General features: G+C 34.9%; 1 protein-coding gene across 1 annotated transcript in view; it reads left to right on the forward strand.

The window, feature by feature from the left end:
- Positions 1-10,548, forward strand: part of LOC130239877 (gamma-aminobutyric acid receptor subunit gamma-1-like) — a 30,376-nt gene extending 19,828 nt beyond the window's left edge. Inside the window, exons 6-8 of the mRNA XM_056471234.1 lie at positions 436-588; positions 727-926; positions 6,253-10,548. Coding sequence (XP_056327209.1) covers positions 436-588; positions 727-926; positions 6,253-6,528 — 629 coding nt within the window. The 3' untranslated portion in view covers positions 6,529-10,548. The remainder of the gene's footprint in view (positions 1-435; positions 589-726; positions 927-6,252) is intronic.
- The last annotated feature ends 9,839 nt before the right edge of the window (positions 10,549-20,387 follow it).

The raw sequence follows: 20,387 nt of genomic DNA on the forward strand, positions 1-20,387 counted from the left end.
CGGTTCATTCCGCTGTGGCGACCCCGGATTAATAAAGGGACTAAGCTGAAAAGAAATGGAAAATGAATTAATGAATAATTAATACTATTATTAATTATTATATTTTTAATATTAATAATAATATTAATTAATAATATATTAATAATACCAAAAAGGAGGAAATAGTATCTGAGCAGATTATGATTAATCATAATTAATAATATTTAATAACACTGACATTCTTATTAATACATTAAAATTATTATTATGCTGATATTATTATTATTATGATTGTCATCAGTAGTTGTTCGTAGAAGTGGTTATTATTCATATTATTGTTATTAATATTTGATGTGAAATAATAATTATTAATGTATATATAATTATTACCACTACTAATTATAAATATTGTACATTTAAAAGTCTGTAAAATGCATTAATGTCTTGTATTATTAGGTGAATATGTGGTTATGACCATTTTCTTCGACCTGAGCCGGAGAATGGGCTACTTCACCATCCAGACCTACATCCCCTGCAGTATGATTGTGGTTTTGTCATGGGTCTCTTTCTGGATTAATAAGGACGCTGTACCAGCCAGAACATCATTAGGTACTTTATAAAGCATCCGAATGAATACAGATCAATAGAAACATCAATAGTGTTTGTGTGTGCATTACGCCAGTGCACGTGATGATGAAAAGGAAATGCTTCAGCGGGTGTTCATTTACTGCACATCTTCATGTTTAGGCATCACAACTGTGCTCACCATGACAACATTGAGCACCATCTCAAGGAAGTCCTTGCCGAAGGTGTCATATGTGACGGCCATGGATCTGTTCGTTTCTGTGTGCTTCATCTTCACCTTCGCTGCCCTGATGGAATATGGGACTCTGCATTACTTTACAAGCAATCGACAGAACAAGAAGACCAAGTCAAGCCATGCACAGGTGAATGCTACTGTAGCTGTTAAATGGATAAAACAGAAATTATTTTAATGTAACTTACAACTTGTATAGCATACAGTATGTATAACAAAAAAATATATTTTAATTTCTTTGAGTTTCTTTCTTATGTTGAACACAAAACACAATGTTCTAAAAATGTTGGGAGAAAAAAGCAGCCACTGACATCCATAGTGTGAGTAAACAAGAACATTTTTCATTTTGGGGTTAAAGAGCTTAAACTATTAATTTAAGATTCTAAAAATATTACTACTACTACTACTGTTATGTGATTGATGCTGACAACGGAGTTGAGGATCCAACTGAAGGTTTATTCAAGAGAGTTGTCATACAAAGAATGGTCAGAACAGTAGCAAATGCATACATGCAGGGAAATCCAGAGCACCATTCATGCAGGTGAATGGTCAGTGCCAGCAGCAAGCAATGTAAACAAACAGACAAAGCAAAGTTCCAACCAGGCAAGGCAAGAGAAGGTAAATGCATTCTAAAATTCACCAAACATGCTGGGAGTTGCAGTTAATGTGGTGTGTGTAGTTCTCTAGTGTGCAGATTGTGACAACTACTACTACTACTACTACTACTACTACTACTACTACTACTACTACTACTAATAATAATAATAATAATAATAATAATAATAATAATAATAATAATAATAATAATATTAATAATACCAATAAATAAAATTAAATAATATAATAATAAAATTAAATAAAATATTTAAGCATTTCTAATTAATTGCAAAATTGAAAGTGATTAAATGCATTTAAAATGTGCACACACAGACATGCATACAAACAATATGTGTTATAAAAGTGAGCCAAATAACTACATGTAATTTGTGCTTATTCGAAGTTGGTGATGTTGTATAATACTTTAAAAGAAATTAAATGATTATTCAGTTGAAATTGGTAACTAAGTCATTGATTTGTGAGATAATCATACTTACGTGAACAGACTGAATCTAGTCATTGTAAAGATTCAAAGGATTGCTGATGGTTTATGGAACTATCATTAACATGCTAAAAAGAGATAGAAACAAATACAGATTTTCTGAATATCCATATATTTTGTTATGTGGCTTACACCAAGCTATCATACGTGTTCAGTACACTTGATACAAATCATATATACAATGTTTATGATACTTTTGTAGCTTTTACCTATTTCTTTTATTACATTCTGTTATTCTAGTCTATAAAATAAGATTAAATAAAAAGGATGGTCAATGAAGGGATGCTCAAAGAATTTTTTCCCCCAAAAATGAGAAATTTTAATTAATTTGCTCACCCTCATGCCCTCAGGCCATCCTAGATTTAGAAGATTTGTTTCCTTCAACAGAACATGGAAGAGGATTTTAGCTGAAACTGTGTTCTTGATAACTTATCAAATGTAATTCAATTGCCTTCAGCACTGAGAGAGTTAAAATTATAGAAAACTAAATTAATATTCATAGCACCTGATGATGCACTGAGATTTACAGTACAATGTACATGACAATATCAGATGAGGTTACACAACTCTAACAATTTAACTAAGCAGCCACTGACATCCATATTAGAAACAAAAAATTAAATGGATATCATTGGCTCATTTTTCTAACACTCTTCAGAAAAATACATTTTTGTTCAAAAGAAGAAAGAAACTAATAAAAGATTAGAACAAGTGTGAGTAAACAATGAGAACATTTTTCATTTTGGGGTTAAAAAGCTTAAACTATTCCTTTAAGCTTCTAAAAATAATTATTTAAGCTTCTAAAAATATTACTACTACTACTACTACCACTTCTGTTATGTAATTGACACTGACAACGGAGTTGAAGATCCAATTGCAGGTTTATTCAAGAGAGTTGTCATACTAACAATGGTTAGAGCAGGAGTAAATGGGTACATACAGGATAATCCAGAGCAAAGTCATAAACATGCGAATGGTCAGTACTGGCGGGAAGCATATTAAACAAACAGAGAAAGCAAAGGTCCAACTAGTCAAGGCAAAGGAAGAGAAACACATCGTAAAGTTCACCAAATAGTTTACAAGACTCAGCCCTTATGTGTGTGTGTGCTGTTTATACAGTCATTGAATTAGACCATGAATAGCTTCAGCTGTGTGTGTTTGCAATCAGCGGAAAAACAGGAACTGGTGTGTGTGAGGTCCATACTGGGAGTTGCAGTTCTTAAATGTGGTGTGTGTGTAGTTTTCCAGCGATCCGCAAGGATTAGATCACTGGAGATTGTGACAACTACTAATACTACTACTACTACTACTAATAATAATAATAATAATAATAATAATAATAATAATAATAATAATAATAATAATAAATAATGCATAAAAAATGTGCACACACATACACGCACACACACAATATAAGTATTATAAAAGTGAGCCATACAACTACATGTAATTTGTGTTTATTCCAAGTTGGTGATGTTGTATAAGAGCTTAATAGAAATTAAATGATTATTGAGTTGAAATTGGTAACTGAGTCAGTGATTTGTGAGGAAAAGATTCAAAGGATTGCTGATGGTTCATTGAACTATCATTATAAACATGATAAAAAGAGATAGAAACAAATACAAATTTTCTGAATATCCATATATTTTGCTCTGTGTCTGACACAAAGCTATCATGTGTTCAAAAATCATATGTACAATGTTTATGATATTTTTGTAGCTTAGGGTAATTTGTTTCATTATATTGTATAAAAATAAAAATAAGAATAAATAAAAAGGGATGGTCAATGAAGGGATGCTCAAAGGATTTTCTTCCTCAAAATGAGAGATTTTAATTAATTTGCTTACCCTCATGTCCTTAGGCCATTCAAGATGTAGCAGATTTGTCTCCTTCAACAGAACATGGAAGAGGATTTTTAGCTGAAACTGTGTTCTTGATAACTCATCAAATGTAATTCAGTTGCCTCCGGCACTGGGAGAGTAAAAAAAATAGAAAACAAAATTAATATCCATAGCAACCGATGATACACTGAGATTTACAGTACAATGTACATGACAATATCAGATGAGGTAACGCAACTCTGAACAATCTAACTTGCAAACAAACTAACTAACAAACTTGGTCTGTGAACAAACTAAACATTTTTTAGGAAATTTTTATCTAAAATGTACAGTCTCAGGCAAAACTGGGAAGTCTGATTCTTTATTGTAAATTTATTCTTTCAGGCAACTGATGTCAATTAACTATTTTAGCCAACTCATTTACCTCTTTATGTATTTGCACAAAATTATGTGATTACATCGCCAAGTAATGATGAAAATGTTTTACAGTACATGTCTAAATTATGTGAAGTGAATTAACTATTCATAATTGTTCATTTGACCATTACCGGTTCATCAGTTTTTCAGTCCAAGCGGGAGCTGTTTCCTCAGTTCAGTCACCGTTGGAGTAATTGAAGCACTGAATGAGTTGGCAAAATTGGCACCATAAGATTATATACTCTAGTACATTGGCTCATTTCAAGTCGGAGTGACTGACGGGCATGTCTGAGTTTTGATTGAATAACTTGTAATTTGTGCTGGCTTAAGTCACAAACTGTTTCAAATGGCTCACTTGATGAACCAGTCGACCAGTGGACGGTTCAAAAGTGATGATTCATTTCTGAACCGAACATGTTCCTGTGGCTGTGAATTACAGGAAATACTGTTCAGACTATTGCATAGACTATTTCTCTTCAAAATGGCCCAGTGTATCGTCAGGAGCTATGGGTATCAATTCAGTTAGGTTGGTAGACTACATGTTTTTTCCTGTTTTCTTTTTTTTTTTTTTTTTTACTTTAAACCACTAGACTCAGAAATCTGGGTTGTTGTAACCCAATTTTGAGTCAAATTTGGACAAACACAATGTTTGGGTTAAAAAGTGCAATTTAAATTTATTAGAAAAAATGAAAGCAATGTTGAGTTTGTCCATATTTGATTCAATGTTAGAATACAACAACCCAGCATTTTTTTGAGTGCATCAGGCCGAACAGTTCTTTTTGCTAAAGCATTCCATTACTTACCAGTCAGCACCGATACAAATGAATGGGCAAAAAATTACTGTTGCACTGCTCTGAAAATAGCAACAAATCACACCATACACGTCTTGCGCCTTATTGTGTCGGGTGTATGATAGGGCCCACTAAGTTACAACTTACTATTAAATATTTTTGTGTTGCACCGCTGAACCTAGTTTAAACTCCAAATCAAGCAGCCTCTACTGATGTATAATGGTAGAAATGAGATGACAGCGAGATTAGTTTACATTGATGAGCTTATGATGATAACGAAGAACCATCTCCCTCCACTTATCGCAGCCTTGCAACTTTCACTTTTTTTTGGTTGGTGAACGAATAGTTTCATTTTCTTTCAAACATTTTTTATATATTAAACAAAAGGAATAGTGAAGCCTATACACTTCACAAAAAACAGTGTTTTGTGTTAATTATATCCATTAATTATAATGACAATTACTTCATGAGTGAGTTTTATCCCTGTTCTTTTCTCTTTCATCTGTAGGCTATTAAAATAATTTCAAGTTTAATGTTTTGAAAACTTGTGTGTATTAAACTGTGTATTTTGTGTGCATTCATGTCTCTCAAAGCAGATACAGTATGTGCGTCGTCTGCCATTGAGACTGAATGTGCTATAATGTACAACAAAAATTTAATTTATCATTTCATTTTCATTGGACAGTTATGTTCACAATATGTTGTTGTTTTCTTGGAGCAACATAAATAAATGCAGAATTTTAAAGCATTTTAATGATGTAAATGCTTCTAATTGGGTATTACGCCATTCAATTTGACTACACGTTACTTTACAAAGAGCTTACGACCTGCTATCTATGGTCTGCTTTAAGAACGTGGTGCAACAAAACTAATTTAGTTACAAACTAGTTAGTAGTCACTAAGCCTCTAGTATGGACTTTACGTTTCCGTTTAAGCAAGAACTGCTGGTGCAACCCTACCCTGGTTCTTGGAACTGAAATAGTGTGTATAACTTGTAATTGACTTGTATTTTATGGCTCAAAGTTTCAGCAAATCTTCTTTAATGTTTTACTGATATTCTTTTAAATAACAACAAAATACTCAATATGATGTTGCTTAAAATACTGTACAAGTAATTTAGCACCTAGTTGACTAATATGAACCATAATTAGCTTACTGCAAAGCTTGCTATCGTCTTCACAGCTCAAGTTGGAGTAGGTCACACTGTACTTTTGTTTGTAGCTAATTGAGTGTGCTGTGCAGCAGCTCTGGCATTTGTTTTTGCACAGCACGCTGCTTTAGTTCTGACCTTGCTGTTCCTCTCTCTAGAAACCCAGCATGGTTAACATCAGACCGGGGACATCTCTGCTGCAAATGAACAATATTGCTCCCTACCACGAGGATGACGATTACGCGTATGAGTGTCTGGATGGAAAAGACTGCACCAGTTTCTTCTGCTGCTTCGATGACTGTCGCTCCGGAGCTTGGCGTGAGAACAGAATGCATGTCCATGTCTCCAAAATCGACTCTTACTCTCGAATATTCTTCCCAACCGCCTTCGGCCTTTTCAATCTTGTCTACTGGATTGGATATCTGTATCTTTAAAGATGTTGAGCAAGTGGGAGAAGGACTCTAGTAATATCGCAAATCATCTGTAAATACTTCATCTGCTAAATCCAGCAGCATAAATCTTTGAGGGAAGGGACATATGAAGCTTGTGAGGTTGGATGTATTAATACTTAATGTGTCTTTAATCGTACCGGGTATGTGATTTATTAGAGGTTTAAATCTTGAAAGGATGATTACAATGATTACTATACAGCGTATTACCAGCGATATCATTGTTTTTGAGAAGGAAATGCAAATAGTTTGATTTTCCATCAGTTAAGCTGGCCATATCAAACAGATTTCAGCTATATTGCCTAGTTTAAAAGCCACAAAAATCAGCAGATTTTAAAAAAGAAATGCAATATTAGTGTTACCACTGCAGCTGTGTTATCTTCAGGTTGTTATCTCTCTAGCTGAAGCAAAATTATTATTTGCAATGAACAGTAGATAAGATATTAGTCGCTTCTGATGCAAATTTTCCAAGATAGTAGATAGAATAGCTAGCTGTGAGAAAAGTAGTAGCCTATTTGTGCATATTAATCAGAATTTCTTATTTTAAACTTACAGTAAAAATCGGGCTGGGATATAAATGCTCATTTCATGATTTTAATTGATTCTAATTTGAATGAATCAACAATACGCCAAAACACCACCTAAAGAAGATTTGTGTGTGAAATTATGGCTCTTGGGAAAGTCAACAGCTGACTGCACTTTGAGAGTCAAAAAAAATATATGTACAGGAGAAACAAAATGAATACAAACATGACCTTAGTTCTTTTTTTTTTTACATTGGTCTGTGAAAGAAACAGAACTTTAATATATTAAATCATCATCTTTGATGTAAATTAATAGCATTTTCTGGGGGAGAAATCCCAATAATCTTTATGCCAAGTCTAATTTTGTCCAATTCGTCAAGTCCAATAAATCACAATAAGCTTATATGAAGAATGTTTTAATGAGGTTAAGAACCCTTCTGCAATGAAAAGTTCCAAGAATGGTGAAGGTTCTTTAAAGCACTTCTAATTTACCAAAAAAATTATGTAGTTATTGTTTTAAAACACTAATTTAGATGCAAATAGCATATCCATCTGACTTAATTTAAACAATTAAAAATATAGCAATGTACGAGTATGTACTGTAATGTGTACTATTAGTTACTATGTTTAGAACTAAAATGTGAACTTAAAAAATACACAAAGGCAACTCATTCAATTTATCATTATCCAATGAATAGCAGAAAATAATCTAATTGCAAGCTTGTGAATTGAATCAAATCATGAAATTTGTGTCAATTCCCAGCCCTACTTGCCTACTTTTTTGTGAATTTGCAATACCTGCATTTAAACAAACCAAAGCATTGATACATATATCCGGAGGTTATGTGAATAGCATTTTGTTCTGCTCAAGAGTTACCCAGAAGCCATTTACTTGGAATTAGCCTATAATGATACTGTGAAATGTTCTTGACTTGAACTAATAAGCTGTCTCTGCAATAGACGACACAAAGAAATGCCAATGTGCCCATGATAAAAGGGTCCACGTGTACATTTTTATATATCAAACAAAAGGAATAGAGCGGCCTATACAATTCACAAATGTTCAGTGTCCTTTCAGTACAAATTAGAGCTCATCCTTCTCTTTCGTATTCAAGACAGCTCCTTGCGAACAGCTAGATTTCTGTGAGCATAATTGCATGACTCATCTGAGCTCCTACGGCTAATCAAACCATATTTGGAAAACGGCCTGATGGACTTTCTTCCGCAGAAGAGCTCAAGTCAGAGCCGTCACACAAATTATCAAAACTAAAGCATTTGTAAATCATCACACAAACCAATGATGCCTTTTCTATTGGAAATAAAAGGCCATTTAGTATAGAGACACTTTACTTGAAGGGGGTGTTCATAAGACTGTTGTGATACATTCATAATCATAGCATGACACCTCATGAATATGAGTGAGGTATTTGTGCTTATGACAAAGTTATTAAGTGTGATTTGCTCTGTTGTGTCATTTTAAATGCAAAGGTAACATTGCTTGAGATATTTGTCATGACAACTTGACATAAATCTGTCATAAACATGATTGTCATGAAGCCATTATACACTCACTGTCCACTTTATTAGGTACACCTTTTACTAGTATCGGGTTGGAACCCCTTTTGCCTTCAGAACTGGCTTAATCCTTTGTGGCATAGATTCAACAAAGTATGGAAATATTCCTCAGACATTTTGGACCATATTGACATGATAGCTTCACGCAGTTGCTGCAGATTTGTTGACTGCACATTCATGACGCGAATTTCTTGTTCCACCACATCCCAAAGGTGCTCTATTGGATTGAGCCTGGTGACTATGGAGGCCATTTGAGTACAGTGAACTCATTGTCATGTTCAAGAAACCAGTCTGAGATGATTAGCTGCTGGAAGTAGCTATCAAAAGATGGGTACACTGTGGTCATAAAGGGATGGATATGATCAGCAACAACACTCAGGTAGGCTGTGGCATTGACACATTGTTCAATTAGTACTAATGGGGCCAAAGTGTTCCAAGAAAATATCCCCTACACCATTACACCAGCAGGCTGAACCGTTGATACAAGGCAGAATGGATCCATGCTTTCATGTTGTTGATGCCAAATTCTGACCCTACCATTCGAATGTCACAGCAGAAATTGAGACTCATCAGACCAGGCAACGTTTTTCCAGTCTTCTATTGTCCAATTTTGGTGAGCTTGTGTGAATTGTAGCCTGAGTTTCCTGTTCTTAGCAGACAGGAGTGGCACCTGGTGTACTATTCTGCTTCTGTAGCCCATCCGCCTCAAGGTTGGATGTTTTGTGCATTCAGAGATTCTCTTCTGCATACCTCGGTTGTAACGAGTGGTTATTTGAGTTACCGATGCCTTTCTATCAGCTCAAACCATTCTCCTCTGACCTCTGGTATCAACAAGGCATTTGCGCCCCTACAGAACTGCCACTCACTGGATATTTCTCTATAAACCCTAGAGATGGTTGTGCGTGAAAATCCCAGTAGATCAGCAGTTTCTGAAATACTCAGACCAACCCGTCTGGCACCAACAAACATGCCACATTCAAAGTCACTTAAATCACCTTTGTTCCCCATTCTGATGCTCGGTTTGAACCGCAGCAGATCATCTTGACCATGTCTACATGGCTAAATGCATTGAGTTGCTGCCATGTGATTGGCTGATTAGACATTTGCATTAACAAGCAGTTGGATAGGTGTACCTAATAAAGTGGCCGGTGAGTGTATTTTGCCATGCTTATTTTTCTGATCACTTTTTTTAATGTGTAACAATCTAGATTTTTTATTGAAATGTCTGATTAAATGTGTCAATACTCTATCAAAGAAATTTATAACGGCGACATTAAAATTTAATCACATGTAATGACATTTTTAATAACAAATTCAAATTGGGATTAAGAAAAATATTAAGAAAGCTGTTACAAAATTCATGACATAATTTTAATAGCCTCATGACAATCACGTTTATGACAGATTTATGACAAGTTATGGCAAAGACATGTCAAACTATGTCATCTTTGGATTTTATATGATATAATCGAGCATATAATCGACACTTAATCACAGGTGTCATAAGCCTGCATAAATTATGATTATAGCGGGTTCATTACAGTCTTATGAACACCCCTTCAAATAAAGTGTAGCCGATTTACCTTATATTTGGTTCACTCTGATCTTATATTTGAGAAACAGATGTGCCATATCTTAACTCTCAATACATCTGTACGCAAACGTCTTGATCTTCTGTTGTGCTTTCAGCTGTTGCTTGTTTTGTTTAACGCTTCCATGTGGTTTGTCTTTGGCTGGATGTCATCTTGATCACAGACTGCTCTGTTGTCTCCCTGAGAACATCTGCTGTGTACTGTATTGTGCCCCGTAGCTTAATATATCCGATATTATTGTCTTTCTTAATGACAGCCTCGCATTTCACTTGACTTGAGAGCAACAGGCAGATGATAGTAGAAGAAAAAAAAAATATATATATATATATATATATATACAGACTGAAAATCTATTTATATTTTTGGTACATAAATAGATTTTGACAAGAATATTGATTAAATAAATTAACAACACATATTAGTGAACATTCATGATGTATCCGTGTGAGCGTGTGCATGTGTGTCTGTACCTGAAAATCTCTCATGAACATCTCCACTTGTTCTAGGTGTTATTGTGGTGTCTTCTGTAAGTGCTAACCGTCATGCTCTTTATGTGTTCATATGTTTTTGTAGCTCTGAACACTGTGAGTAATAAAACAGTGCCTGCAAGACATTAATAAAATTCTACGCTCTCTCAAACTCTGTTGATGATTTTGCATCTTATCAAAACCCACAGCGGCCATGGTAAAAAGGCTGATTGTGTTTCCCCTCAGGTGGGAACTGTTGTAATATTTCTTTGTTAATATTGCAACTAACTTTATAATTATTGGCACAAGTGAATCAGCAACAACATTTTTCAATGGAATAAATTAAATTGCAGTCTTTTATGGATCTTAATTGTTATTTCACACATGAGTGAGGAGTGTGTGTTGCTCCATTTCAAGGACCTCACAACTTGGATGTGCATGATTAATCACTAAAAGATTGTAATCTTGATTCAAAGCCCATGTAATCTTATTTTCAAAAGACCCCAGCCTTATTTTGCTATACCTAATGATCCATGAGTTGAGAAAATTTAATTATTTTATATCGCATTTGTTACAAATTACAAAACTGCAGTGCTTCCCACATGTTTGAAATATACTTGCGGTGGTAGCCGGAGTGAAACCGGAGGACCCTGGGAAAACACACACGAGCACGAGGAGAACATGAACTCCGCACAGAAATGCTTACTTGGTAACTGGGTGGAGACCCGAACCAGAGGCATTTTTGCTGTGTGCTGCCCTATAGAGAAAGAGAGAAGGAGAGGCGGTGGGAGGGGGGATTCTTTAAGACAAAGAAAACTGTTATGTTAAGATGCTTTGGTTGTTTATACTGAGTTAAGGAATCGTCTGATTGGTGGTTCTTACATTAGCTTGACTCAGGGCCAGCCGTGTCAATCATTAGCACGTGATCCTCTCGAAGTTAGTTTATAAATAAACTTCACATATTTTGAAGAATGTTGGAAATCCAACCCTGGCTCATTCTGAAAACGTACCTCTACAGACGTTTTCTGCAGTTTTTGTTTCCGCGGATCCACGAGAGGCTGCTGTGTACACTTTTTGAGAACTCAAATTTCCCTCAAAAGTGCCATTTGTGTATTTTGACAGACTTTTTGACTGACTGAGCAAACGATCAACTGACTCACCCTTCCCCTTCCCTAAAACCAACCAATTTTATCAATTGCCCACCAACTTCCCTAATCCCAACCAACATGTTTCAAAAGCAATCCAAAAAAAGAAAAGCCCTCGTCTTCTTTTACCACGTTTTCAGATTTTACCACATTCTCACCCTGCTTACCTGCTTTCTGGAACCGCTCTTCACCGGACTCAAACCCCCTTCATGGCGCTAACGGGAGAAACTGGTTGCAGCTGGAATGTCGTCTATACGGAGGTAAGTGGTCAGCTGGTAAGCGTGAAAAGGAACGGCGTCACACCACCCATATCGTTCGTTTAAAAAATATATAAAATGCAGCCATATGTACCCCTGGCTACATAATTCGTGGTCTCCAGAAACGTCTGTAGAGCTACATTTTCAGAATGAGCCTGTGTTGCGGAAACCTGTAACCATTGACTTCCATAGTAGGACAAATATCATGGAAGTCAGTGGTTACAGGTTTCGAACCTCCTTTAATATATATTTTTTGTGTTTATCAGAAAAAAGAAAAACAATGTAACTGCTTTGAAACAAGTACAGGGTAAGTGCATTTTCATTTTAGGGTGACCTATTCCTTTAATTGAGGGATTTTTTCCTTTGCATTCTAACATTAGACAATAAAGCTTTTATATTGCTCTATTTGTTGACAATATATTTGTAACCTTTTTACATGACCAGAGGTGGAAAGAGTACTTAAAAGTCATACTCATGTCAAAGTACCATTACGTCCCCAAAAATGTAGTGTAAGTAGAATAAAAGTATCTGATGTAAATATTACTCAAAATATGAGTAAAAAGTAGACCTTTCAAAAGTACTCAAGAGAGAGTGAGTCGTGCACTGAAAAAAAGTGTTGCATGCAAAACTGTTGCAAACAATTTATTTGTGTTGAATTTAAACAAACAAATTAAATTGAGCAATGTTCAACTTAATTTGTTTGTTTAAATTCAGCCCAAATAAATTGTTTACAACCACTTAATGTAAAAAAATTTAGTAAATCCAAGGAATCATCTTTGAATAATTTTTTTCAGTGTGAGTAATGGCTGATGCGTTTACATACAGTTTGTGCAGGGATGTGTAAACGTAACATTCTGTAGTGCATTTAGTGATCTTCCCTTATCCGTTCATTCCTTCCTTCCTTCCTTACATTGTTTGTTTGTTCTTTCCTTCATTCATTCATTTGTTCGTTCCTCCCTTCATTCGTTCACTCAATTTGTTTGTTCGATCTTTCTTTATTCTTTCCTTCATTAGGTCCTTTATTCATTCATTCTATTCTACCTTCCTTTCTTAGTTTGTTCAGTCCTTCCTTGAATCCTTCCTTTCTTCATTTGGTCCTTCCTTATTAGTTCGGTCTTTCTATTCCTTCATTCAGCCCTTCCTTCTATTCTTCATTCGTTCAATTTAGTAATTGTTTAAGGCTGTTTGGTGATTTCAGTCATCATACAGTCGACATCCTTCATTTTCTCATCAGTGACCTGCAGTCTATAAACAGACTCTGCGTCATTACGTGTAAAGATTTTGGACATCTTCTTGGACATTTTTTAATGCTTCCAAAAGGTTTGCTGCATTTATAAAGCGCCCATGTCAGTGTGCGATTTACTTTATATATGCGATTTGATTGAACAGGAATCACAGGACTGATTTTTCTACTTTATCCAATCCCCATAGACAAGACGTAAATAAAGTAGTGACTACAGGTTGAAGGAAAATAGTGGAGTAAAAGTACCAATATTGCGCTAAAAATGTACTCAGGGGAAAGTAAAAGTACACATTTTTAAAACTACTAAGTAATTACTAAGAGAAAAACTACTCTACTCAAGTTTTTGTGATTTGTTATTTTACACCACTGTACATGGCATACTTTGGAACATTTTGTTCATGCAAGTCATGTTAGTCATTTACAGAAAACCGGGACATTAAAGGGCACCTATGGTGAAAAATCTACTTTTCAAGCTGTTTTGACAAAAATGTGTGTAAGTATAGTGTATAAACTGTCATATTGACAACATAAAAACGGTGGACCAATTGGAGCTGTTTTCAGATCGACCGCAACTTTACGTAGGAGAGCGGTTATATTGATTGACAGCTGCGCGCATTAACATGTCCCGATAGTCACGTGTATAATCATATAATCAAGACAGGACGAGCGCAAAGCAGCCGGGAATAAAAGGTCTGTTCAATTCGCAAGGATCATCAATCATCATCAGACATGATCAAGAGTGAGTTTTACAAGTTTAAAATGTTTTAAACCAGAGCATGTGTGTAATGAATTACAGCGATTCACTTCAGATACACTTAATCAGCACAGCCGCGTGTCAGAACAATTATAAAGGAAGACGCTTCAATCGCGGTTTGTGGACCTTAAATCAGGTTTATTTTGTACATTAATATAAGAGATATCCATACAGCAGTGGATATTACCAGTATCATGTCAAAACGAGTGCAAAGCTTAACGCTCTCTCTCTCTCTCTCTCTCTCTCTCTCTCTGTGTGTGTGCGTGTGTGTATGTGTGTGCGCTATGTGTTTGTGTCCTTGCTGTGTGTGTGCATGAACTTTGTAATGACATTGGGTGTGACTCATTGTTGCAAATCCACAAAAAATGCATCAAATAGTGATTGTTAAAGTTCTTACTGTAGTATTTCTCACACGCGTTATGTGAGATCTGCTTCCTGAGGCAGCCGAGGGTGGCGATTGCTGACAGGCACGTGGGAACGGTGGGCGGGGAGGACTAGACTTAAAGGGCCAGTACAAAAAAACAGCAAAACCTTTTTTCCAGCTATAACATAGACACTTCAAACAGCTATAATAAATAATCTGATGGGTGTTTTGAGCTGACACTTTATAGACACATTATGGGGACACAAAAGACTTATATTAAATATGAAAAAAGGGGTTACCTATGTGCCCTTTAAAAGTGCTGTGTACATCATATTACATAACTATGTAAATACAACACAGCTTTTGTTATTTGATAATCATGCTAAATAGCAACCAGACTAAAGACTTTTTCTGTTGCTATTTTAACTAAACCACATTCATTTAGAGGGCTCATTTGCATAGGTCACTCTTGAAGTGTTGCCATGTCCACAACCCTTTGAATTGCCTTTTGAGTTAATCAATCCTTTTTAATAAAATACAATGTTTGGAAGGTTATGTGGCCCAGATTACATGTAATCTAGCTAATTATTGGCTTTTTTATTATATACTTTCTTTCTGGCACAGTTAGGCATCACTCGTCAAGGGTCAAGTCATACCTCAATCACAGTGATTTGTGATACACAGCACACAGAGAAAAAACAGAAAACTTCCCCTGCCCCTGCCCCTGCCCCTGCCACTACCTGCATTTTTAAAGAAAATTCAATTTCAAACGTGGTGTTCACTCTTGTATTAATTAGGCCCAATCCTAATTCTACCTATTAGACCTTCCCCCAGCCATCGTTTTGCTCTTTTACGTGAAGAGGTAGGGGTATCCCAATTCTCTTTAGCTTGAAAGCAAACGGAATTTTTCAGGATCATACGGAGACCTGGAAGAGACGTGATGGTGGGGAAAAAATAGATGGGAGAAAAAAAAACTCAGTGATAGGAAAATATATATTTTTAAGTTTTTGCATTCTCTCACAAAGATGTTTTGCATTATCCTGCAAATCTGTTGTTCCACAAACACTTGTTTTTGCCAGGATTCTCCTGTGTTTTACCATTCTATCCCACTATCATCCTATCATTAAGTATTTTCCCATATTTCTCCCATTTTTTTAATCTTGAAAGCATGTTGAAATGAATATAACAATGTCTGTATTCACTTTCTTTCTATTAAAGCTGTTCGTCGATCATCACCCTTCCTATGCAACCTCTGAATCAGTGAATGCATGTGTCAGCGCTGTATGACTCCTGTATAGTAGACTGTAAAAAAAACTAATTTTACAGAAAATATCTCTAAATTTTTAACAGTAATTTTTTGTCATTTCAAATTATATTCAAAACTTAGTAAAATGACAAACAATCTCTCTAAATTAACAGTTTGACTTTCATTTTAGGTACTTTATCATTAAAGACAAGTTACTGACATTTTTGTTTTTTATACAGGGAAATTACAGTATTATTTATACAGTATTTTTTTGTGTTAATTTAAATTATATTCAAAAGTCCGTAAAAATTACAAACAATATCTGTAAATTAACAGCTTAACTGTATAATATAATATAATTAATGACAAATTACAGCAATTTGTCTGTTTTATACAATAAAATTGCAGCATTATTTAGTGTTTTTTCCTTTTTTTTAAGTACATTTAAAATTATCTAAGATTAAAGTAATAAATTGTAATTACTTGCTCTGTAAAAAAAAAAAAAAAAATTCGTAAAAAAAAGGTCAAATGACTGGCAGCTATGGCTGCCAAACAAAAAACATAAAATTATGGTAAAATTTCTTTGTTCAAATAAAGTGCAAAAATAATAAATCTACAGATATTTTCATTAAAATGTTTACAGCAAAATACTGTTATTTTACAGACTTTCCTAGATTATTACGATCAAATCCATTCAATAAAGTTAAACACTAAGAGTTTTAATAGAACTACAAATCCGCCATTATATGGACTACAGATCCAGTCATGCAGCACTCACATTCCGCTGATTGCGCAAAGACACACAGTTGGAGGATTGTTATGAACTAATCATGTGGACTATAAAAGCAGCACAAATGCACGCACCAATTGTTAAGTCTTGTTATACTGTTACTGTGAACATTATGACGCGTTTCTTTTCTCTTGCCTTGCTTTGTTTGTTAATTGTTTACGTTGTTTGCTGCTGGGACTGACCATTTGCCTGTTATTTGACCATGACTCTGGAAACCCTGCATACATCGGTTTGCCCCTGTGTTGACTATGTTGCTTGCCTGACCATCTTTGTGTAATAAACCTGCACTCCTGCACTCTGCACTCCTTTGTCAGCATCCTCTTCACGTTACAGTTCCATTTCATTTAAGATTTGTAACTGAATCATTCCATTTATTTTGAACCTCTACATGTTTTACATAAATACTATTTAATAAAATGTAACAACTGTAATTTGTAACTGGCATTTTATTAAAGGTGTTTAATCATAATGATTTAGGGAAAATTCTCTAAATAACATTGTTTTCTCTTGAACTTTTAGTGCAGTCACTTTATTGATGGTGTTCGATCATAATAATCTAGGAAAAGTCTGTAAAATAACAGTGTTACTTTGTAAAACACTTATTGTGTAACTTTATTAAACGGATTTGATCGTAATAATCTAGGAAAAGTCTGTAAAATAACAGTGTTTTTCTGTAAACATTTTAAAGAAAATATCTGTAGATTTATTATATTTGCACTTTATTTCAACAAAGAAATTTTACCGTAATTTTATGGTTTTTGTTTGGCAGCCATAGCTGCCAGTCATTTGACCTTTTTTACAATAATTTTTTTGCAGTGTAGTCCCACAACATACTTTCACATCTGACACTCGATGACATTCAAATACCCTGTCAGAAAAGTCTAGTGGCTGGAAATTAGCTTTTTACAGTGTCTGGTATAATGTTTATGTTGTTTTTGAGTGTTTACATAGATGTATATGGTCACAGTGTAAATGTACATCACAGTTACAAGCTTATTGCCACATTATATCGTTATGATGACATAATATCGTTCCCTTCAATGATTTCCTCAGGATAAATACCAAAAAAAGGAAGGAGTGAGGGGTACGAGTAAAAAAATAGAATTAGGATTGGGCCAAAATAATTTGTTCACAATATGATTAAGATCTGTTCAAGGTGAACTGGCAACATAGCCTATTTATTACTGTGGAAGAATCTCAATCAGAATAAAACTAAATAGCATTTAAAAATTCCCCTGTAAATAAAAATCATTTTCTTTCATCTGTGAAACACAAAAGGAGAAGTTCAGAACATTCCACAAAATTCCGGTTTCTTTTTGTGATAAAGAGCTAAGAAATCGATACAGAACGGTATGAACGGTACAGAACTGTTGCCGCGATTTATACACCTTCGAATTTGCATGATTTGTTTTGAAATTGTTGTGGAGAGCACCTGTTTTACAGAGCGATTATTTGTGAAAAGTTTCTTACTCTATGCGTTTTGGAGATATGGCTCACCAAAATAGCAAGCGTTTATTTGCGATGTATGGTCTCTCCCACCTAACTTCACTCCCTCTTTGCGTTACTTTAAAGTTCACTGCCTTCTTGACAGTTTAAACACACTCCATATGCTTTCCTTCCATCCCCAGGTAGCCATTACAAGCCTCTGTGATTATCATACTTCACAATGAAGACTGCTGTTTAACTGTATGAGAAAAGAATAAAAGCCTGTCACGAGGATAGACAGTGGGCTGAAGGATGAAGAGAGAAGCAAAAGATAATTTTCCTGCACGTTTGGAACAACACCGAGCGTTTTCAGTCAGCTCTCTTCTCTATATGCTGGGCTGTGATGATAAGTACTATCCTTATCTTCGCGCTGCTAGAAGGCTTTGGTTTAATAGTGTTGCTCTTCTCTGCTTGCTGAGTAATTGTTTTGTAGCTTCTCTACTTATCGAATGCAGTGTTAGGATTGAAAGATGTGCTGTCTGGTGCACTGTGCTGTGAATGACTGAAAATGAAAGGGTATACAAGACTTTGTGTGAGAAGGAGACGCTTGAAGAAAAGAAATAATAGATGTTGCCGTTGAGTGAGATATTTACATATGAACTCTCACAAATCAATACTTCTCTGGGTTGTTAAAGCAGCACGAAGAAAGCAACTTATATGAGGTGTTGTTCAGAACTGCAGATGGTCAGGTTATGAATTTTTCATGCCTCAAACTGTCCAGCTTAAAAGGATGTGCTTGTTTTCTGCCATACATGTGGACATCAGTGCACTCTCAATCCAAGCAACTGTTCACCAATATTTCATGAAGGAAACACAGATGAGAAATATAGCATGAAAACACATAATGAAAAAGATGGAACATGAACTTGTTACATGAAGCAGAGTCATGCTCATGATGTAAACCAGTAGTAAACCACTGGCAATTAAATAATAATAATGAAAAAAAAAAACAGTTTGCGCTATCATTCTGATGTGCATTTCCCAAAAAATTGACGTAACTTGTTGCTGAACTATCATAGTACGATTCATTGTTTGTGAAAAGAATGATGTAGTGATGAGTGTTTGCTAAAACCGTAGTTGTTTGTCGCAGATCCATTGTTTGAACCACATTAGTTATAACGTAAAACATCATGATGCTCTAAACGGAGTGGAGTAACTACTTCTTTAGAGAAAAAAAAAAACATAATTTTTTTGAGCAAATTATATTGTTTTACAAGTACACGCATTTTTAAAAATCCAATATTAGGGAAGAGCGGGGCACAAAGTAACACTCTTTGGTTTTGGCCAAATAATGAACAAAGTAATGGGGTTTGACAAACCATATTTTTTAACCACCAACACACAAGCCTCTCCTACAAAAGAGCACTGGTTGTATGATCGGTGGACCTATGACTTCTGTGCAGTATTGGCAAAAGTACCAGGAGTAAAAATGTTACTATTTACCCCACCTTCAGGGCAAGTTGTAACAGACAGAGGGTTAGTTGTAACAGTTACATAAAGTCAGATTTCACACAATTCAATTAAATTCAGTTTACTTTAAATAGTAGCTATATTTCCTCAGTTAACTCATTTTTTTTTATTTTACATAGCACAGCATGTTTATTTCTTTATCTATCTATTGGATAAACACATTTGTGTTTTCCTTAAAACTGGTTAGCAGTCACTGTGTGTTTTTTACATCTCTCAATATGGTTTTATCTTTTAGCCTAGAAGACGGTTATCACAACAATATAAGATTTTACTTACATACTTTCAAATTTTTTTTTTTTAAATAAAAAAAATATTGACTATAATAAAAAATAATTTTATGCTACAAAAATGGTTTCTCTTGTGTTTCTCATCCAAATTTCGCCCAACTTTTTAAATAATTGGCAGGAAGACGTCTATACATATATGAATAGAAAACAAATCTAAACAAATCTAATTAGTTTACAAATTAAGTTACTGTATGTGTAAATTGGTCATCTTGGCAGCTTAAAGACGACTCTCATAAGGAGAATGAAGTCACATGCTTTGCTCAGATGTGATTTTTTTCAGAGTGTAAAACTCTTGATGGTTCTGTTGGTTTTGTCTATCCAAACTGAGCTTTGTTTTGTATTGTCTATTGGATTTAAGTCAGGTGATTAGCTGGACCATTGTACAGCCTGATTTTTTTTCTCTGAAAGCATTTGAGAGTTTTTTTGGCTGTGTTTTGGATCATTGTCTTCCTGAAATGTTCACCCTGGTTTCATCTTCATCATTCTGAAAATGTAGTTGTTGGACTGAAGCAGCGAATATTAATTTACAATGGCGAAGGGCAAAGGGTTTCTGAATAACTAATGAGAGATTTCAGCTGCTGCCTGGGCTTGTACTGTGTTTCTACACCTCCCTTTCTTCATGTGTTCAATAATTTTTTCTTGTGC

This window comes from Danio aesculapii, chromosome 13 (genome assembly GCF_903798145.1).
Source record: "Danio aesculapii chromosome 13, fDanAes4.1, whole genome shotgun sequence".
In the NCBI taxonomy this organism is placed as follows: Eukaryota; Metazoa; Chordata; class Actinopteri; order Cypriniformes; family Danionidae; genus Danio; species Danio aesculapii.